Raw genomic sequence first — 23,598 nt, forward strand, 5'->3', positions numbered from 1 at the left:
AAAAAGACAACTGCATAGTGCAAATTACAGGAGCAATATTACAACAATAAGTCCCAGCAATTACAACATCAACAACTCGCATCAAGTGACAATGAGCGGACTTATACTCACCGGTCACTATGACCAGAAAGAGCAGCAGTAAGGACACCCATCGCTGTACAGGCTGCCCGCCCAGTCCCATGACAATTGTGCCTGCCAGGAAGAAAAAAATTATTAGTTCAACATTAGACTCCCAAGCCTGGCGAATCAGACTCAAAGGTTCCTAATCAAAGAATATGTAGAGGAACATTTAGTGAGATCGGTTTTTGTAGAGGCCTGAAATAATAGCTGCGTCTGGTACTCGCATGGGGGGGGGGGGGGTAGGATTAGATTAGGGAAGTTCTGGGGTTGGTGAGCTAGTGAAATGAAGGGTAGACATCTGTAGAGTGCTGGAGGAGCACAGAGGCTGGGTTGGGGAGATGTTCTGGATGGTGGATGGATTTGTGGGCCAGGAAGAGAAGTTTAAGGCTAATTTCACACCAGGACGTTGCGTTAGAGGGGGCGTTAAGGTCGCATAACGTCCCCCTAACGGAACACCTGGTGGTGCTGGATCTGGACGTCAGAGTGAGCCGCGTTGTGCAGCTCACTCTGGCGTCAGTGATGCGTACTCTTGTGCGCATGCGGCATCACGTGGTCCCGCCGGCCAATCGCCGCACAGAGCGGCCGCTCCAGGAAGTAAACACTGCACGTCACAACGTGCAGTGCATATTAATTAGCCATGTGCCTGGCCGCTCTCCGCTCCTCCACAAGATTACTGAGCATGTGCAAGCAGTCTAACGCGGCTCAGCCGCGTTTAAAGTACTGCATGCAGTACGTTGTCTTGTGACGCAGCGTTACAATGTAACGCAACGTGGGCACTGTGAACAGCCCCATTGATTTTTCATTACTGTGCGGTGGGCTGCGTTACAAGCTGCTCTAACGTGCGCCTTAACGTCCCACTGTGAAACCAGCCTAAAGGATATCCGAGCTGAAATAAACGACTGCTCTTTTACTTGTGGCTTCTTCCAGCCCCCGTAGGCTTCAGTGTTCTCCCCAGACTCTTTTAGCTGGGTGCTCCACCCAGCTAATTTTGGAGTGTACCCGTCTGTCATTGGCCTATCCTGTAAGCAGAGTTGCACAGAGAAGCACCGCCCCTGCGTTCCCCCGTCATGCCCCACCCGGCTAATTTTTCATGCCACCCGGCTGAAAAAGATTCCTGGGGAGAGCACTGGGCTTGTATGTACCCCACTGTCCTCCCGGTCTTCCTCCTCGCTCAACTATTCGGCCCACTAGATCAGCAAAGTCACGCAATACTGCACATGCACAGGCCCAGCATTGCTTGTCTTTGATGGCCAGGAGTGGTCTGCACTAAGCCAAGCTTTGTAGCCACCCATGTGCAGAACGCTACTGGCTGTAGAAGAGCAATCAAGGAAAAGCACTGCTGGGCTGGTCCATGTGCAGTAGTGCGCTATTTGGCTGATCTAGCAGGCCAAAAAGCTGAGCGAGGCAGAAGACGGGGGGGGGGGGGGGGAAGGGGACGGCGAAGTCCATGTAAGCCTACTGGGGCGGAAAGAAGCCCCAGGTAAGTAAAAGAGTAGACTTTTATTTCAGGTTGGTAACCTTTAAATGTAATTCTGAGGGAGAGATGAAGTGGAGTGAATGAGCCCAGCAGCTGCATTCATAACATTGCAGGGGGCGGAGTCTGGTCTCAGGAAGTCCAGAAAGGATGACATTGCAGTAGTCCAAACGGGAGATGACCAAAGCACGGACCAGGAGTTTGGCAGCGTCGGGTAAGTTAGGCGATGTTGCAGCGAGAGACGTAAGTGGCGGGACCTGCAGACAATCTAGATGTGGGAGGGTGAAGAAGAGCGATTTTATTATCAAACTACAAACATTTCGTAACCTTATAATTTAAACAAAGGACAAAACATAAAAAAATTAAAAGCAAGGTTATATTCTGAATCAAAAGTCTATAAAGTAACGGGATATAAAAGAGTAACTGCAAAAGGAAATGAACGGGGAACATCTTTCTCTGCTAGTTCAAACATTCAAAAGTACAGCCTTTGATATTCCTAAAAAGAATTGAAAGCTAAAACTTCAAAAACTTTAAAAAAGGAACAACTGAATACCTAAAACAACAAAACTGACAATTTAAAAGGAATAAACTCAGAAGAGTGCATAACCTTTCCTTTGAGATTAAAGTGTTGTTTGAATAAAACATTTAAATGAATATACAATGAAACATATTTACAACTTAAAATGTATTAGGACTCAGAATTGATACATTTACTGACTCTCTTAAAGGACACCTGAGGCGAAAATAAACTAAGAAAATTATTGATTGTCTCTATCTTCCTTCTCCTAAAAATGACTTTTTAAGATATTCCACAGTTTTATGTTATGTTTAAATCTACTTTTTAAGTTTCAACTGTTTTATTGTTTTTGCTCAATGACATTCATTGCAGTATGCCAGAGCTAAAATCTTTGAACTATTGCCCCTTTTTATCTCTTCCAAGCTCCCAGAAGCCATTTACTGCTAGGAAAGTGTTTTATAGTTGGAATTTTTTATCAGAGAGGGTCACACTGTATTCACTTCCTGTCAGGACTGAGTCAGTCACTTACATACCTGATATTTAACTCTTTCAGGCAGAGAAAGAAAAAAAAAAAAAAAGGAACACAGCCTAGTTATTTGTGTTCTTGGCACTGTACATACACAGGTCTATGTCATCATGTCACATCGGGTATCCTTAAACACTGCCTTCGATTTTACATACCTGTATGCGGCAGTAAATTTGCATTAATTACCACTACACAGCATTTTTTCCCCACTGTATCGGTCTTCTAAAAATATATTTTAAACCTTACTTTTGGTTCCTTGCTGCCAGCAGTGTTGGTGTTGCTTCCCAAGCACAAAGCAGATCACCTGACCCCACCTACCTCTTCCCTGTGCTAAGAGAGATGAGCTCTCTGTGTCCTGCACTGCAGCTCTTCTATGATAAGTGTTTGATAAAGCATTTAAACCTTCATAAACCCTCTACAGAGCATTTTGTTAAAATCCATGCGTACCTCTACCATGCTTGCAATAAAAAAAACTCACTGCATTTATTTTAGGAGCCTGTGCATTTTTTTACCACTCTGGGTACCCAAAAATTACTCAGACTTCACAGCTCTGGTTGACTGGTCGTCATGCTGAGCTTTTGGCTTCAGTTGTATTTGAGCCACTCCTGCAATAATCATGCAGCCATTGTGGAGTCAGATCAGAGTCTGGGCCAGTGACTTCAGGTGGCCATACATCAGGCGACTTGTCGGCTGATCGACCATCCAATTCACTTATTATATCAGAATCTGATGAAAACTGGTGCCGCGGGGTCAAGTGCATGCCCTGATCGACATTTGTTGCATTTATCAGTCGGACATGCTGCAAGGTGTCACCCGTAGTGGTCGGTCGCGGCAGCAATGGGAAGCGATATCTAGATGAGCGATGACACCCCCCCCCCCCCGCTTCCCCCGATGCTGTCCCCCCTAATGCTCAATGGGAACATCCCTCCCGGTGGCCAGTGCACTATACATCCCAAGTCCACATCCGTGGCTAGCCCTTCGTCCATACACTCGCCCCACATAGTTGCCTACGTACACGTGGGCGCGAAAGTGAAGTCACACACTCGCCTGCGTTAGTCCAGCAACCATGTGGGACGCGTGTGGATGAAAGACAGATCCAGGAGCCAGCGGCAGATGCAGACAGGTAATGTAAAGTGTACTGGGTCCTCGGGTGGCAATTAACCCCGGGGGGGGGGGGGGGGGGGGAAGAGGGGGGGGGGGGGGGGGGGAAGACAGCGTTGGGCCAGCGAAGTGGCAGATGCGGCGTCACAAGGCCAATTCCGGATCAATTTCAGCATGAAATTAAAAATCGGCCTGCGGTGTATGGGCAGGCAGCCAATCTTTCTCCAATCAGATTTGATCAGAGAGAGATCTGTCTCTTGGTCGATCTTCCCATCATCGTCTTATGTATGGGCACCTGTATTATAGGCTCAGCAGCAGCCCAGAAGCCAGGCAACTGGCATGGTTTATCAGAGAATAAAGATGGCATCCTCCGTATTCCTGACACTTCTGGAGCCTCGGGCTAGTGATGTGTATTTTACACTATAGAGCCACCTCAGGCTGCCCAGCTCTGGCAGCTTGTTATGGAGGCCCAGGCATTGGTGGAGACAGTGGGCGGATTCTATACCATTCCATGTGCAGCAGTTTGTGGCTTTAAACATTTAATATTCTCCCCCTTCGCATTTATCAGCCATTCCCTGCATGCTTATGACATGATTATGCGGGGCGGCTTCAATGTGATCGTCTCCCACACAATGGAAAGTTCTGTCACTCTGAGCGATGACAATCTGCATTAATCCTGCAGCACAATGGCTGAGTGTTCATAGGAAATGTGTGTAAAGTAAGCGTAGCACAAAAACTAGAATGAAAGATACCAAAGGTCACGCCTCTGAGCCAAAGTGGAGCTTCTTTACAAACCCCTCCCCCCCAAAAAAAGAAAAAAATGGAGATGCCCATACATCTATCGACTTGGTGGATGATCAACAATCTGGTTCGATAATTATAATCGAATCAGATGAAAATTGGTGCCGCCAAGCGCAAGCATAATCAGCGATGCAACCAATTTCGGGGTGAGCATGTCAGTTGGACATGCTGCAGGCCATCATAGTCGACCAGGTGCATGGCGGTAATGGTGACCAACATAGGGACGAGTGTTGAACGCGACAAGACCCCCGGCGCTGCCCCCCCCCTAACGCTTACATATGCAGTCGTCGCTGAGAGACTTGGGCGCAGGATACAGCCGATATATGGCTTATCCTGCTGCTGCACAAGTCCCAGCATCATTAATTACTATTCCCCCTCTAAGCCTACGTGGATGGTGGGGAATGACATAATCCGGCTTCCAGCTATTGCTGGAGGCCAAATTATAGCGTTTTAAAATGTAACTTCTGCTCCGTCTTCTGACAGCGTCGAAGTTACTCAGTGTGCGCCCCAATCTTCTGCACTGTGATTACAGCGCTTGCACCTAACATCCAATGTGCCCCCATTCCCCCCCCCACACACAGTGTAGTATATATTACCTATCTGTAGAAGCCGTTGGCTCCATCCATATACATGCCCCACGTGGTTGCTGGAGTAACGTGAGCGCGTGTGACATCACATACGCGCCCACATGTAAGTCGGCAACCACGTGGGGCCTGTAGTGTTCTCCCCAGGCTCTTTCTGCCGAGTGCTCCACCCAGCTAGTTTTGTTGAGCACCCGGCTGTCATCGGCTCACCTCCTCTTTTTTTTAAGCAGAGTTGTGCAGAAAAGCTCAGGCCTTCCATTCTCTCATATCGCCCCACCCGGCTATTTTTTCATGCCACCCGGCTGGGAAAAAATGTCTGGGGAGAACACCGAGCCTGTGTATGGAAATTTTACTTTGAGGGGACATCGTCGAGGCAGCAGATACAGTGTCACAAGGCCAATTCAGGATCGATTTCAGCATGCAATTGATCGGGAAAATCGCCCTGCAGTGTATGGGTAGCCAACAGATCTCTCTCTGATCAGATTCGATCAGAGAGGGATTGGTTTCTTGGTCGAATCTGACCATCATCGCTAGATGTATGGCTACGTTTATTCAGTGCAGACAATTCTTTCAGAGTACTGTATATCAAATAATTCATGTCATCACCAACTGCCACTAGGGTGGCTCCCAGTCTAGTGTCCCTACCTAAGCCTAAAGCTTGCCATACAAAGCTACCAGTACATTTTTTTTGTTCAATCAACCGGATTAGATTCTATGGTCAAAATGGTGAAATACTGATTGCGGTTAAGAAAAACAATGAAAAGTGATCGATGTGCCATGTCAGTCACGGGCTACTACATATGCGCTGTCCTGGCTGCGCCCCCGCGGCCGGGAGCATTCTGCGCATGTGCAGTTTATTTAGGGCCCCGTTTCCACTAGGCAAAAAACGTTCACGTCGCATTAAACCTGAAGCCAATGCATGTCAATGGAGTAATTTCAACTGCACATGCGTACCCCTTGTCGTGCTTCCGTCTCATTGCCCATTCTGCACAGGCAAGCCATGCATGTGCAGAAGCCCTCGAGTGCCGGTGACTGACCGGGTTACTGGGAGCAGTAGCGGTTGAACGGAGGGCCTTAAGAGGATGGCGAAGGACTCAGTGCTGCTCATGGCGCTGGAGATGTCAGGAAGTCGAGCTGATTTATTAGCATGAGTAACAGCAGTTTACTCATGTCGATGCCTTTACTTGGTGCCTCACTTGCTACCACGACACTTAACTAGCGCAGGCGCAGTGTTTTCCCCAGGCTCTTTTAGCCGAGTGCTCCACCCGGCTAATTTTGGGGAGCACCCGGCTGTCATCAGCTCACCTCCTCATCCTAAGCTGTAAGCAGAGTTGTGCCCCACCCGGATACATTTTCATGCCACCCGGCTGGGAAAAAAATTCTGGGGAGAACACTGAGGTGTTACTATGTTAATTAACCTAGTAACGGCTGCGCTAGTGAAGTATCGCGATAGCGATACACCACTACTGTGTGGCAAGTGAAGGCATCTGCCGTTGCTAGGTAATGCACGCAACGCTGCCACTGGCGCACATAGCGTGCATGAAGATGTCAGGAGGTCACGTTGATTTATTATCTCTAGTAACAGCAGTTTACTCATGCTGTTTGCCTGCGTTATAGGTAATGAATCAAGCACACCATGAGAAAGCTGCACAAACTCCAGATTATTAAGCTTCTATAGCATGATCCCCCACGGCACTTTGTCAAGTGATCTGCCTGGCAAATCAACTCGGCCAAGTGCTGGCACGGTTCTCCTACTTACCAAACCCACTCTCTGCCCTGCTCCACAACCCCCCCCCCCCCCACGAACTGCAACAGAACATTGAGACTAGCGACGTCCGTACAGCTTTGGTCCTCAACTGTCACCCAAGAGATCAAGTCACAATCCCTGCCAGGCCCCAGTGCTCATGAGTACCAGGCTTTAGAAGGGATGGGGCCTAACAACCGTCTTGACCAAAGAAAGTCTAGTGTGTACTATAGTGCTTTGTTTACAATTACTGAAATGGAGTATGCTGTGACTTTATCATTTTGGGATAAAACTACTCATTCTGTCCTGTGTTGTAAGCTGCAACCGAGTGTTGCCTTTGAACCATTTGATTGCCCTCTATTAGATTTTTAGCTGGTTTCAACCATTTCTTTCCATTTATGGTTTGGTCCAGCCCTGCCTTGAAGGCTAGTTTTTGATCTACAAAGCAACCTCAATCGTTGTTCATGTTCCTCCCCCACAACAGTTTTTCTTTTTTTAATATATATACTGCGGACAAAACAAAAATCCTGAATCTCAACCAACTGGTACCTGTATCCCGAGGGTAATCATAAAAGGTGCGAGAATACATTTATCATATCAGCACAGAGATCTAGCACAACATTAATCATAAAACATATGTAAGAAAGGATCATTAGTTATGTAAAAACCACGGGGGACCTTTTTGTAGATCTTGGCAGAAATATGTCAGGTGTGCCCAACTGGGAAGAAGGGGGGTGTTCAGTATTTTAATAAATTCGTGGTTTTGTAAAGCCACATATACATATGGTAGGCGGTTTCTAATTACGAATAATGATTACTACTGTATAGTCACTTTGTTCTTGTGATGTTGTTTTGGGATGGGATGTGGAGCGATTGTGTCTACTTGTGCTGCCGCCGTCTGATCCGGCTGCTCTGGCGTCTCCCGCCCCTTCCCCGGGGCCTGCGTGCGGGGGGGGCGGGGCTTGGCGGACGCGCCGGGTGTGCTATTGGGCGCGCCCGTCGTGTCTGCCTGCTCCGCCCCTCCGTTTGCATTGGCCCTGGTGTGGGGGCGGGAGACGCCGTATATGCGGTCGGATTGGACGGCGGCCTGCACATAGGCGCAGCGTGGTCCACAAAGAGACACGCCTCCTGAAGAAGCCGGCAGAGTCCGGCGAAATCGATCGAGGACGCCGTCCTCCACCATGAGGTCTTCCCCTCAACGCCTCCATGCTGCCTAAACCAGGTGCTGCATCCCTCTCTACATACCTCCATCCTCAGAGACTCGGCCAGTCTTTCCAGGCTTTTGTCACAGCAGACCAACAACAGACCGGTGGATACAGTAAGAGCCCTGAGGGCACCTCAACTGCACATGCGGCCTGCACAGAGACATTGATAATATTGCCATGCACCTTGTCTGCTTGCTTTGCATTGTGAATTGGCTAGCACTGGATGTGCCTTGCTGCTGCTTCAATCTGACACATGCTGCTATTTGATGTGCCTGTTTGCCAAAAGTTCCCTAGGAATCACACTGCATGTGCTATGCTATGCTATAATACGGGACTGTACTCTGCCATATCAATATACTATACTGAGGTGACTTGTTAGCCTGATGGGACGCTGAGTACTCCATTTATTGGAAGATCGTATGCACAATATAGGAGGCTATATGATATGAAGGAATCATTATGTACTGGATGAATGCTCTGGAATCCATTTTTCAAATGAACTTCCTATGATATCCATAAGTCTTTACTTGTGAGGGATTCGGCAGCATTTTTTCATAACAAGGTTTTGATCTATTTTTGCAGGGCTGCGCAGCCATTAACACGTGTGCACACGATCCAGAGACATATCTCTGTTCAGGAGGGGGAGAGTACAGGGGACGCCTGGGCGGGTATGTGCATGGATGGGGTGGGGGATGGGCTATATGGTGGGATTTTTATCTTGCAGTTTTTAATAATGAGCATATGTTTGAATAAAGTTTTGTATTTTTGAATAAGACTGATTTGTATTCAATCAGGTCTCACTCCTCCTTTACTCTATCTCATAGTTTGTACTATTGTATTTTAATAAAGTGGTGAAACGCTGAAGCAGAGAGCTAAAGCTGCATACACACATTCAATGCTCGTCATCTATAGGGATCTCACAGCAGATTTTTAAACAAGCTCTGCAAGCAGCAGGAACGGCTCTATGGAGAGGGGGAAACTGCATGAGCTGCACCACTCTGTCGGGACTGTTATTGAGAGAGGGATATGGAGGCTGCCATTAGCGTACGTGTGAAATCCCGCCGGGAGAGCTGGGCGCAGGATACAGCTGATATATGGCTTATCCTGCTCCTGCACAAGTCCCGGCGGCGTTAATTACTATTCCCCCTCCAGGTTCACGTGGATGGTGGGGAATGATGCAATTCCGCTTCCAGCTACTGCTTTTAAACGTAATTTCAGCTCCGTCTTCTGACGGCGACAAAGTTACTCACTGAGCGCCGCTATAGCTGTAATTCCTATTACGGTCTATGGTGGCGCCGGCTGCGCCCAAATCTCCTGCGCTGCATACAGGGCTGTGGAGTCGGTAATAAAATCATCCGACTTCTCAGTTTATGAAACCACCGACTCCGACTCCAAGTATTCAAAATAGCTCAAACTCCGACTCAGTCTAATACTTACCAGATAATAGGATAACCGAGGCGCCAACAGAATAAAAAATGCTAAAAGAACTTAAAAACCCATCTTAGTAATGGAGGGGGTGAGTCCACCACTGCCTCCTCTAAGCAGAACATACGACTGTGGATTTTCAGTCAAAACAATTTTATTGGATACACCAAATAAAGTGCAATGCGTTTCGCGGGATAAAAACCCGCTTCATCAGGCAATAACAGATAGGAGTAAACAGAGGCGCTCAGTGTTGATACTGGCAGATGCTGTTTACTCCTATCCGTTATTGCCTGATGAAGCGGGTTCATATCCCGCGAAACGCATTGCACTTTATTTGGTGTATCCAATAAAATTGTTTTGACTGAAAATCCACAGTCGTGTGTTCTGCTTGGAGGAGGTGAGTCCACCACTACCTCCTCTATTACCAAGATGGGTTTTTAAGTTCTTTTAGTGTTTTTTATCCTGTTGGCGCCTCGGTTATCCTATTAGCTACATCAAGTCCACCCTTGGCCGAGGGTTGTACCCTTCCTTCTACTACAGAGAGCGACTTTATAATCCTGAGTGGGGTCAGGACAATCTCCCCACCTGCTTTGACAGTGGTGGCCTACCTGGTAACCCTGGTTTGTGAGTATTAAATTATTATTACTCTTCCAATTATACATTAACAGTACATACTAAGCTATATTGGGCTCTTGGTGTTCTCTCTTTTTCTAATAATTACCAGGGCTGTGGATTGAGTATAAAAATCATACGACTGCCGCCTCAGACTCCTCAGTTTATGAAACCATCGACTCAGACTCCAAATCCAGGTACCCAAAATTGCTCCGACTCCCCAGCCCTGTCTGTACAGGCCGTATTCGTGCCAATCCTTTGATGGCTGGATAGTGTAATGGTTAAGGGCTCTGCCTCTGACACAGGAGACCTGGGTTCGAATCTCGGCTCTGCCTGTTCAGTAAGCCAGCACCTATTCAGTATAGTATAGAGCGCATCCTAGTGGCTGCAGCACTGGCGTTTTGAGTCCGCCGGGAGAAAAGCGCGATATAAATGTTCTGTGTTTGTTTGTTCACTACATTAGCTACCCATAAATTGGAGGCTCATTCTCAAAATTGGCATGCTAGCATTCAAATCCCTACACAACCTAGGCCCAAGATACCTGAGGGATTTGTTGCAACTGCGTCACGCCTCCCACAACCTCAGATCAAAGGGATTCAATAACTTGACCACCTCCAGAGTCCAACTAAAAACCTTCAGAGCCAGAGCTTTCTGTCATGCTGCCCCTACCCTGTGGAATGCCTCGCCAAACGATCAAAACAGCTCCAACCCTGGACACGTTTAAAACAAAAGTGAACAGCCCCGTTTAGTCTGACATTTATGATCACATAACTTACATAGCTTATGAGCTTTGTGTAATACAGGAGAAAAGCGCTTTACAAATGTTCCATTGTATGTTCCTCTTTTGCAAGAAAAATACGTATCATTGTATCAGGCTCTACATAGCTTAAAGTACACCTGAAATAAGAAGGATAGGGAGGTTGCCACACGCATTTCCTTTTAAACAATACCAGTTGCCTGCTGATCTCTTTGGCTGCAATAGTGTTTGTATCACACACCTGAAACAAGCATGCAGCTAATCTAATTAGTCAGAAACATCTGATCTGCATGCTTGTTCAGGTCTATGGCTAATGCTGGGAATACAAAATGAGTTTTTTTTTTTCCAGCAGATTTACTGGCCGATCGATCTTCTGATAATTTTTCCGATCAATTGTCTGATAGCAGTGAATGGACATCATAAATATAAAAAAAAAAAAAAAAAAAAAAAAAAAAAAAAAAAAAAATCGATTGGAAAAACGAATGAAATCAGATTAGACCTGTCAGAAATTATCTATCTGCCAAGAAAACTCATGGTGTATTCCCAGCATAAGAAGTATTAGTAGGACAGCACAGCAACTAGTACAGGTAGTCCCCGACTTACGAACGACCCACCGATACGAACGGCATGGATTATGTGTTCCCATGGGAAGTAAAAAAAAAAAGTTCAAATTAGACTTGTAGTTTGAGAAAATTGATTTTTAAAGAAAATTCTAAGAAAAACGGTTTTTAAACTTATATAAGCGGGTACAGAGGGCAGATATGACACAGAGGGGAACACTGGAGGCACAGAGGAGATACAGGGGACAGAGATGGCACAGTGTTCTGACTCAAGAACAGATTCAGGTTAAGAACGAACCTGCAATCCCTATATTGTTCGTAAACCGAGGACTACATGTATTGTTTAACATGAAAAAAATAATAATAGGTCAGCCTCCATATCCCTCTCACTTTAGTTTCCCTTTAAAGAAACTCTGAAGTCAATCTAAAATCTCCTTTCTACCTTTATTTATGTTAAGCAGAATAAGTAGATCTAAAACGCAGCATTCCCGCGGCAGAACGAGGGATTTAGACCCCCCAAATCCTGGGGACAAACATCCACCACTTTCAAAGTCATGGATTTTGCTGCCCAAATAGGCAGAGCTTTGAGTTGTAGCTCTGCCTATACTGACGTCAATCTGCCCGCAGATCTCCGCCCCTCTGTGTGAAGGAAGACTGAGAGGGGCAGCGATCATCGCAGATTGAAAACAGTAGAGGCAGAGCTACAGCACTAAGCTCTGCCTCTTACAGGAAGCGCTGCCTGAAATCTCCCCTGAGGATTTCGGGGGTCTAAACCCCTCGTTCTGCCGCCGGGATGCACGCTTTAGGTCTACTGATACTGCTTAACATAAATAGAAGGTAAAAAGGAGATTTTAGATTGGCTTCAGAGTCACTTTAACAATGTCCAACCTACATTTCTGATCTTACTCCGAGATACACACCAAGCCGCTCACTCCGCTCCTCCAATGAACTTTGCCTAACCACCCCCCGCATCACCCAGTCCCATGCACGCCTCCAGGACTTCTCAAGAGCTGCTCCAACACTATGGAACTCCCTACCTCCACCCATTAGGGCAGCCCCCTCCTTCAACACCTTCAAGAAGGCCCTCAAAACTCACCTTTTCACTCTGGCCTACCACCCCTCACAATTGCTCTAAACCCACAGCTGAACTCTGGTCCCCCTACCTCTCGTGTCCCTACCTCTCCCTCTAGATTGTAAGCCTTTGGGCAGGGTCCTCCTCCTTTTGTGTCCTACCTGATCATGCACCTCCATTACTGTGCACCCATGCTATGCATTTGAATGAACCTAACTTGCCTAATCTCCATGCTCCCATCCGGTGACTAAGCATTACCTTGTACTCATACTGTGCTGCATGATCTGGTTTTCTTGTATTCCTGTATTGTCATATTGCTGTTTGTCACCCCTAAATATTGTCTGTAACCTAAATTAATGTCCAGCACTGCGTAATATGTTGGCGCTTTATAAATACAATAAATAATAATAATAAGATTTTAATTATTGTGGAAACAAAGGGTGCTGAATTAGGATCCTAAAGGTGCCAACACTATGTGATATTCTTCAAGAGACTCGATCACTATGATCAAATAAGCCAAGGATCAATGCCCCAACATGCTGGCTGGCCGCAATTTATAACAATTTCTAGATTAAATCAACAGACCTTATAAATAGGCAGGATAGTTTTTGTGGAGGTAGAAAGGGGATGTGGTCGGGGCCGGTTTGAGGGGCCTGGAGCAAACTTAAGCTGGGGGGGCCCCCTCTACCCCGAAGGTTAGTCCCCAGCTCCGCCCCACATTGCTCAACGAGGTAAGCAGCAGACAGGGAGGTATATCAAGACCCAGAGGCTTCCTCCTCCTGAGGCAAGTACCCGACAGGGGCACTTTTTCCCTTACAAGATCTCTTTAATGATGCAGGGCTGGTCTCAGGTTCAATTACTTACCTGATCCGCCGTAATTCATTTATATAGGGGGATCGCTCTGCCCCCCTCGGAAATGCGGCTATAGCTGTTTTTTTTTTTTTTTACAAATTTCTGCCGAGCCTCTGTGCACCTTCATCTGCTCTGCCAGTGGTGTAGCAATAGACCCTGTAAGGGATGTAGCCGCAGGGGGGGGGCGGAAGCAACAGGGGGCCCCGTCCTGAGAGACTGACAACTCATGGCAATGATTGGGGGGGGGGCAGACTTTCTGCTCTCTGAACAATTGTTCTAATGACTGCATCTGCTCAGCCACTGCTAAGGAATCATACAAAGTTTTGTAGACAGTCCCTATTAAGTGTGCAGTTGGAGGTGGCCCCATCCGAAGTTTTGCAGGGGGACCCAGTGATTTCTAGTCACGCCCCTGCTGCCACAGCCCGCCCCCAGCCGGAGCCTAATTGGTGGCTGCTACGCTGGCTCCGATCCTGAAGATTGAAGGCAGAGCCTTGCATGACAGACCCTATCATTTATACTGAAGGTACTCTTTAAAGGGAGCCTAAAATTACAATAAGCTAGCCAGTTTAACTTACCTGAGGATTTTTCCAGCCCCTGCAGTCCCCCTGAACCCTTGTTTGGCTCGTACCCCTGCAGCTGCTGTGCTCTTCTATAAGTTGCATGTACTGCCTCGATCCACATACCTCCTGAATGCGCTCTTGTGGCTTTATTCGAAGTTTAAATAAAAATTGCTACTTTGCATGCGCCAACAGCTCCCTGCCATGCAATTACGATCAAGGAGTGGCCCGCGACTGGCTCAGTCAGTCAGCTTTCAGATGGGCACATCGGCTGAGGGGGAAGAGCAGAACGACAAGAAACCAGGGGGACTCCGGGGGGCTGGAAAAAGCTTAACACTTAGTTTCCTTTAAAGAGGAACTTTTACGAAAAAGAGAAAAAAAAAATAAAATCAACACATTGCAAAGTGAGAAGTTAAAAATAAAATAGAAGAGAGCTCAAGAAATGATTGCCATTTGCCATGTAACTTGTTCATATTGTTTGATCCACAATCAGCCTGCGAATCATCTTTACTACTGGCAGAAAAGAAAAAAAAAATTAGACAGCACCAACTGCCATTACTTATACGCACACCCACTAGCATTGCGATAGATGGGCTAAGGGCCTGAGCCCACTGACGCAGCTGTGTCCGCTTTTCAGCTAAACATCACTGTTAGAGATGCTGAAAAGTGGAGAGAAGTGAATACAACTGCATCAGTGGGCTCAGGCCCTAAAAGGTTGTTGTTTTTTTTTTAGATATACATATGCACAGGGGAAGATCCTGATTGCTTGGCAGTTGGAAACAGCCGTTATTTCCCACAATGCAATGAGGTTCACAGACAGCAAACTGTCAGGACCACGGTCATGACATCACACTATGGGAGGGGTTTCACCACAATATCAGCCATACTGACCTCCCTCATGATCTATTCAAGAAAAGGTAAAGATTTATCATGGGAAAGGGGGTATCAGCTACTGTTTGGGATGAAGTTCAATCTTCAGTTACAGTTCCTCTTTAAGTTATCTAATAAATGATATCATTCTGATTCAGAACTTCCAGGATAATAACTGAAGCTCTAAGAAAAATGTCAGGTCAGGAATGAGGAGGTTCCAATTAGGAGAAAAAAAAATATTACAAGAATATGTTGGGGTTCTAGAAACACAGGCAAGATAGACATTTATTTAGGTCAGCAGTAATCAGGAGGTAAAATAAGAGTCAGGCAGCTCAGAGTTAAAGAATGCAGCACCATTTAGCACAGGGGTGGTAAGAAGGATTCTCCTCACAATGTCAGGGGAGGAGAGATCAGACTCTATATATGAAAGCAGCGCAGGAGAATCTAATTTACAATGTCAGCAGCGAGCTTCTATTTAGTATTCTACAACAGGAGTTGAATCCAACACACAGATAAAATCACTTACTACATGAAACCTCACTCCACAGATCAGCCGACTTCACTGTCCAGAGTCAAAGGGAAGGTTCAGGGAGGGGATTAGAACTACTGCGCATGCGCAGTACAGCCCGGCGGACGTCCGATGACGTCAGCGCGCCGGCGTGGGACGCAGAAGTGCCAGGAAATGGAGCGCAGAAGAGCCCGACCTGGCAGCCGGCCTGGCCAGGTCGGGTCGGGCACCGGAGACCACCGGGAGCCTGCGGAGCGGCAGCGAGGGCACCTCCTGCCTGCCACGGGCTGGAGGAAGCCCCAGGTAAGTGGAAATTTTATTTTTATTTTTTTAATCCCCTCCCTGAAGCTTCCCTTTAAAGGACAACTGAAGTGAGTGTTATATGGAGGCTGCCATATTTATTTCCTTTTCAACAACACCAGTTGCCTGGCAGCCCTGCTGATCTATTTGGCTGTGGTAGTGTTTGAATAACACCAGAAACAATCATTATTATTGTTTAGTATTTATATAGTGTTGACATTTTCCGCAGAGCTGTACAGAGTATATTTAACCGTCACTTAAGGGCCCATTCACACTTGTGCGGGAATCGAGCGATTCCCGCTCACGGCAAACCGCTAGCGGTTCTGCAAGAACCGCTACACAATGTAGCGAGTGGCAGTGTTCTCACTGCCGCGGTTGCGGTTAGCGATAACCGCAACCGCGCTGCATGCAGCGGTTTGCCGGCGACGAGCGTTCCGCGATTAGCGATCGTGATTAGCGTGCACAGCACGCTAATCGCGATCGCTCCAAAACCGCCGCAGTGTCCAGTGATTTTTCCGCGCTAATCGCGGGAAAATCACTCCCGCAAAACGCCGGCGGTAATCGCCGGCGTTCTGCGGTTCTAAGTGTGAATGGGCCCTAACTGTCCCTCAGAGCTGCTCACAATCTAATCCCTGCCATAGTCATATGTCTATGTATGTATCGTGTAGTGCATGTATCATAGTCTAGGGCAAATTATGGGGAATCTAATTAACTTATCTGTATATTTTTGGGATGTGGGAGGAAACTGGAGTGCCCGGAGGAAACCCACACAGATATGGGGAGAACATACAAGTCCTTGCAGATGTCGAATCCCTGGCTGGGATTCAAACCGGGGACCCAGCACTGCAAGGCGAGAGCTCTAACCACTACACCACCGTGCTGATCCATGCAGATAATCTTGTCTAATATGACAATAATGTCAGAGACACCTGATCTGCTGCATGCTTGTTCAGGGTCTATAGCTGAAAGTATCAGAGGCAGAGGATCAGCAGGGCAGCCAGGCGACTGGTATTCTTTAAAAGGAAATAAATATAGCAGCCTCCATATCCCTCTCGCTACAGTTGGCCTTTAAACCGGCCATACATTCACTCGATGCATGGCCAGATCAACCGTTAGACAGATACCTCTCTGATCAGAGAGAGATCTATTTCCTGCCCACATACTGGACAGTGATTTCCAATAGATTACATCATGCAATCTATTGGGAATGGTCCTGCAGCCGCCTCGTAACCGCGAAGCATACCCAGGTGACAACCTGCCATCCAGCTGGACAGCAGTGTCACCTGATGCAGAATTGGATTGGAAGCCAGCAAATAGCTACTCGCTGGCTTCTACAGTATGTGGATGGGTGGTGCCAGCACTGCTATTCTATATATTTAAAAAAATGTACAGTGGGCCGCATCTAAAAGTTATAGATTTTGTACTGGGGGAGGGGGGGGGGATGGGCAGTGCAAAAGCCTCGGTGGGCCGCATTCGGCCTGCGGGCCTTAGTTTGAGGACCACTGCTTTAAATACTGCAAATGGGAACAAAGGGGGGGGGGGGGTACGTTGGAACTTAAAGGGAACCTAAACTGAGAGGTATATGGATATTTCCTTTTAAACAATACCAGTTGCCTGACTCTCCTGCTGATCAATTTGCTGCAGTAGTATCTGGATCTCACACCCTGAAATAAGCATGCAGCTAATCCATGTTGACTTCAGTCAGAGCACCTGATCTGCATGCTTGTTGAGGGGCTGTGGCTAAAAGTATTAGAGACACAGGATCAGCAGGAGAGTCAGGCAACTGGTATTATAGGAAAAATCCATATCCTTCTTAGTTTAGGTTCCCTTTAAAGAGACACTGAAGCGAAAAAAAATATATGATATAATGAATTGGTTGTGTACTATGAATAATTACTAGAAGATTAGCAGCAAAGAAAATATTCTCATATTTTTATTTTCAGGTATATAGTGTTTTTTCTAACATTGCATCATTCTATAATATGTGCAGATTACACAACACTCAGCATTCAAAATGAGTCTTTCAGAGCAGTCTGTGAAGTAATGACCTCTCCTCTAGCAGAGGAAAAGTAAACAGTTCAATTACAGTTGAGATAATAAAAGTCAGATAACAGCCCTCTCCACGACTAAGTTAGTCGGAGAGCTTAATAGCTTTTTTGCATAGAGATAACAACTGGAGTTTCTCAACTCTTCCTGTACTGGAAACAATTAGACTGATGTATCTGATCTTAATGTTTTATTTCTTAGCTGTGCTACACATACAAATCATAATATCATCATTTTTTTTTCGCTTCAGTGTCTCTTTAAATAATAGGATTCTATACACAATGTCAGGAGATTGATGAGCCTGGTTATGCTCACACTGCAACTGTATAGGATATCAGGCTGATTCTGCACACAGAGGGGTTAAACAGCTGGTTTCTAGAAGGCCAAGACAGTGATGAGCCTGATTTTGCTCATACATGGGTAAATAATGGGGTTCTATACAGGATGTCAGAGGAGGGATTAGCACATACAATTGGATTCTATATAGGAGATGGCTGAGCCTGGTTCTGCTCACACAAACTGGATTCTGCATAGATTATCAGGCTGGTTCTGCACACAGAGGATCAATCAATTGTGTTCTAGACCAGCGATCTGCAAACTTGGCTCTCCAGCTGTTAAGGAACTACAAGCCCCACAATGCATTGCAGGAGTCTGACAGCCACATTGATGATTCATAAAGGCAAATGCATTGTGGGACTTGTAGTTCCTTAACAGCTGGAGAGCCAAGTTTGCAGATCACAGTTCTAGACTGACAGAGGGATCAGCTGGTTCTGCTCATTCATGGGTAAACAATGGGGACACCGGCCAGGATACGTCACTCATCACTATATCGAATGCTGTTACCACAGTGCACCTCAGTGTTCTCCCCAGAAATGATTTCCAGCTGGGTGGCATGAAAAAGTAGCCGGGTGGGGCGAGATGACAGAATGCAGGGCTGGTGCTTCTGTGCGCAACTCTGCTCACAGCAGAGGAGGAGGTGAGCTGATAGCAGCCGGGTTCTCACCAAAACTAGTGGGGTAGAGCACCCGGCTAAAAGAGCCCGGGGAGAACACTGCACCTATCGCGTCCTAGCAACCGAGGTTTCCACCATTCTTAATCGATCCATTTGACGGAATGTGGCCAGAAATAAACCCAACGATTGATCGGGTGGCCAAGTTGAGACACCGATTCTCTTCCCATTCCAGCTCATTGCCCAGATGAGTTCTACAGTGGGGGATTGGGGGGGGATTGGGGGGAGGGGGAGGTGTTAAACAACATGTGGTTGTAAGATGTCAGTATACACAGATCAGTTTAGTTCTGCACACTGGCATTATGCCCCCCCCCCCCCCCCCCATTCAAAGTGAACCATCTAGAGAAATCTTGCAAAATAAACCACCATCTGCGCACGCGGCGTGTGTGTGTGTTAGGTTTAACACAACCATGGCAAACAGCTCTACCCGTTAGTCACTGGCCAAAGAATTCCAGCAAGTCTGAGAATATTTGTTGTCATTATTGATCATTTGTCCATGTTTGAAGAATCCACCTTACAAAAAAAAAAAAAAAAAACCTTTCCTCGCGAACACTGGGGCAGCAGACGCCTCAAACAACCTCTGCTTATTGTGATTCATACAAAGACAAACTATAAAGGTCAAACAATTGGTGTAAACTGCTGGCAATGCAATAGTTAAAGGTTACTTTAACTGAGAGGGATATGGATGTTTCCTTTCAAACAATACCAGCTGCCTGGTAGAATTGCTGATCTCTGTGGCAGCTGTAGTGTGAATCACACACCTGAAACCAGCATGCAGCTAATCCAGTCTGACTTCAGTCAGAGCACCTGATCTGCATGCTTGTTCAGGGGCTGTGGCTAAAAGTATTAAGACCCATCTACACGATACGATTCTTTATACGATTCGATTACGATTCTATTTACGATCCGATTAAATCCGACATGTCCGATCAGGATTCGATTCAATTCTATTCGATTTGCCATTGCAAAACAATGGCAAATCGAATTGAATCGAATCCTGATCGGACATGTCGGATTTAATTGGATCGTAAATAGAATCGTAATCGAATCGTATAAAGAATCGTATCGTGTAGATGGGGCTTTAGAGACACATGATCGGCAGGAGAGTCAGGCAACTGGTATTTTAAAAGGAAAAATCCATATGCTTCTCAGTTTAGGTTCCCTTTAAGGTGTCCATGGATTACTTGACTTGACCATCGATAATTATAATTAAATTGGAGGAAAAATCGCTGCCGCTAAGAGCATGCCCGATCAACGATGCAATTCTGGGCCTAAATTGGTCTCCTGTATTAATTGGACATGCTGTAAAGTCTCAGCCCGACATAATGGTGTGCAATAATCGTGGTGTGCAATAATTGTGGACGAACGTGATAGAAATCCCAGGCTGCTGTCCCCTGTAATGTTTTATGCCCCCCCCTTCCCCCCAGTGCAATTATACTTTACATGCAGCTGTCCGTGCTGACGCCATCCTCGTACTTTCGCATTTGGGCCCCATGTGACTACCAGCATATAGCGCACACATACGCCCCACATGCTGTAACACTTGGAAACTATGTGGGGCGCAAATGTGGAAGTACGAGGACTGCAGCCGCCAAATTTGCTAGATGTATGGCAACTTATAGTCCGACAATCTAATTTTCTGAACAATAACGGCTTTTGGTTATATGTTAGTCTACTGTGTATGACCAGCTTCAACCAGCCTTGTTTTATGAAGAATATTAAGTGGGCATACACTATACAACTGTATTTTTAGCCAAATTAGATGTTTTTGTTTAATCAAATCTCTGAATGGCAAAAAAAGTATTGTGTATGGCCAGCTGTATAACTGTATGGTCAATAACGTTCAACACAGGGAATGAACAACAGTTGTCGGAACATCAGTCCATTCTAATTTAGGGAACCCAGCAGGAAACCTCATAGGGAACCGTTCTCCAATCACAGAACCCTCTACAGAAGGAAGCATTGTGATTAGCCAAATAGTGTGGGCGTAGTTTACTACAACCTATAAGTTAGAGAGGGTTCTGTCCACCTAATCATGTTAGCAGGAATGCCGTATGAGGTTTCCTGCTTGGTCCCCTAAAGTAGACTAGCACCATCCATTGATCAGCTGGGTTTTGTACACTTAGAAATTAAACAATTATTTTTATTCAACTGTAACCACAGATTACATGGGATTGCACAAACAGAAATTAAACAATGGAGTTAAATAATACATGGCTTGTAAACAATAGGGTTCTGCGTAGAGTGTCTGTTGCAATTTTAGTATACAGCAAACAGAGGTGCCAAAACAATAAAATAGACTAAAAGCTTAAAACTTATGTATAGAGGAGGAAGCGGTGGACTTACCTCCTCCAAGCAGACACAAGAGACTGTTGATTTTGACATTTGATAAAATTTTATTTTACACACTCCAGAAACTGTGCAACGCATTTCACAGGTATTACCCCGCTTCATCACGCAATAAGGTAGGAGCATATAACATCTGCAGGTAAGTAATACACCCAGCGCCTTTACAGAGGTGCTGGGTGTATTACATACCTTCAGATGATATTGGCTTCTACCTTATTGCCTGATGAAGAAGGGTCATGCCTGCGATATGCGTTGCACAATTTCTGGAGTGTGTAAAATAAAATTTTATCAACTGTCAAAATCAACAGTCCCTTGTCAACAGTCTGCTTGGAGGAGGTAAGTCCACCGCTACATCCTCTCTATATCAATTTTAAGCTTCTTTGTCTATTTTATTCTTTTGCCGCCTCTGTTTGCTGTATACTATAGTTGAGCCTTGGTGGAGGGGTGTTACCCCTTTTTTCCTTATCTACAGAGGGCGAGTTCTTAATCCTGAGAGGGGACAAGTCTAATCTCCCCCCCTGCATTTACAATGGTTGTCTTTTAGGTGACCCTGCCTTGTGAGTATTACTTAGTTACTGTACATATTTCAACATTTACAATACTTACTGCACTATATGGAGCTCTCTGTGTCCCGTTTTTTATATGTCTGTTACAATTTGGTTAGAGGGTTTATACAAAGGGGATCTAAATACAATATCAGGAGAGTGATTAGCCTGGTTCTGCACACACTGTGGATTCTGTATAGATTATCGGGCTGGTTATAACCAAAGAGGGCTAAACAAATGGGTTCTAGAATGTCAGGACAGTATCATCTGGGTTCTTCTTAAACAATGGGGTTCTATATAGGATGTCAGGAGTGTGATCAGTTTGGCTCTGCTTATACATGGGTTTAACTATGAGATTCTATATACCGGTAATAGTGATTAGCCTGGTTCTGCACACACTGGAACTGGATTCTGTGTAGATTATCAGTCTTATCAGGATTCTGCACAGGATATCCCCTGGTTCAGCACACAGAGGGTTAATCAGTTGGGTTCTATATAGTATGTTAGGACAGTGATCAGCCTGGTTCTGATCATACATGGGTTAAACAATAGCTCAAAATATAACTGGATTCTGTATAGGATATCAGTTGGGTTCTAGACTGTCAGGACAGGGATCAGTCTGGTTCTGATCACACATGGGTTTAACAATAGGATTGTATATAGAATGTCAGGAGAGTGAAAAGCCCAGTTCTGCACACACTGGGACGGGGGTTCTATATAGGATATCAGACTGGTTCTGCACACAGAGGAATTATACAATGGGGTTCAATAAAGGATCATGTGTACTCTGTTCTACATTCTGTATAGGATATTAGCCTGGTTCTGCGCACAGAGGGTTAACCAGTTGGGTTCTAAAATGTAAGGACAGAGATCAGCCTGGTTCTGATCATAAATGGGTTAAACAATTGGATTATATATAGAATGTCAGGAGAGTGAAGAGCCTGGTGCTGCACACACTGCAACTGGATTATGTATATTATATCAGACTGGTTCTGCACACAGAGGGTTATATCAGTTGGTTTCTAGAATGTCAGAACAGGGATCAGGCTGGTTCTGATCATACAATTGGATTATATATAGAATGTCAGGAGAGTGATGAGCCTGGTTCTGCACACTGCAACTGGATTATCTATAGGGTATCAGGCTAGTTCTGCACACAGAGGGTTAATCAGTTGGGTTCTAGAATGTCAGAACAGATATCAGGCTGGTTCTGATCATACAATTGGATTATATATATGGAATATAGAATGTCAGGAGAGTGATGAGCCTGGTTCTGCACACACAGCAACTGGATTCTGTATATAATATCAGACTGGTTCTGCACACAGAGGGTTAATCAGTTGGGTTCTAGAATGTCAGGAGAGTGATTAGCCTGGTTCTGATCATACATGGTTAAACAATTGGATTATATATAGAATATAGAATGTCAGGAGAGTGATGAGCCTGGTTCTGCACACACTATAACTGGATTCTGGATAGGATATCAGGCTGGTTCTGCACACAGAAGGTTAATCAGTTGAGTTCTGGGTTGTCAGGACAGAGATCAACCGGGTTCTGCTCATACATGGGTAACAATGGGGCTCTGCATCATGTCAGCTGGGATCCGCACACACAGGGTTAAACAATGGGGCTCTATGCACAGCACTGGCACAATAGCCTCCTGTGCGCACGGGGCAGACAATGGGCTTCTCTATAGCACGGAGCGCGGCACCTACCTCCCAGCCTAGGTCCGCGGGCGCCGCTCGGTAACGGAGGATAAGCACACCGGATGCTGCCACCGATACACACACTCACCCCGCAATACACTTCCCTGCTGAGCCACGCCCCGCCCATCTGCCCACTCGCTGCCAATGGATGAGCCGCACGCAGCGCACCAATCAGCTAGCGCGTACCTCTTGCCTGCTGCACTGCGGTGGATGGGAGAGGGGCTGTGATTGGCTGAAAGCTGGCACGCTAGAGGACGGGAGCGCAGTGCTAGAAAATAGAGCAGAACACTTACTACAATTAGAACCTACCTACCTAAACTATACATCCATCGATTATCAGCCATCCATTTATCCATTC

The 23,598-nt window shown here is 46.0% G+C and overlaps 1 protein-coding gene across 1 annotated transcript in view; it reads right to left on the bottom strand.

Annotated features, from left to right (window-relative positions):
* The window catches only part of LRP12 (LDL receptor related protein 12), a 74,902-nt gene extending 51,586 nt beyond the window's left edge, over nucleotides 1-23,316 (bottom strand). The window contains exons 1-2 of the mRNA XM_068234909.1: nucleotides 23,250-23,316; nucleotides 112-192 (exon numbers count right to left, since the gene is read on the bottom strand). Coding sequence (XP_068091010.1) covers nucleotides 112-181 — 70 coding nt within the window. The 5' untranslated portion in view covers nucleotides 182-192; nucleotides 23,250-23,316. The remainder of the gene's footprint in view (nucleotides 1-111; nucleotides 193-23,249) is intronic.
* Nucleotides 23,317-23,598: the final 282 nt, after the last annotated feature.

This window comes from Hyperolius riggenbachi, chromosome 5, assembly GCF_040937935.1.
Source record: "Hyperolius riggenbachi isolate aHypRig1 chromosome 5, aHypRig1.pri, whole genome shotgun sequence".
Taxonomy (NCBI): domain Eukaryota; kingdom Metazoa; phylum Chordata; class Amphibia; order Anura; family Hyperoliidae; genus Hyperolius; species Hyperolius riggenbachi.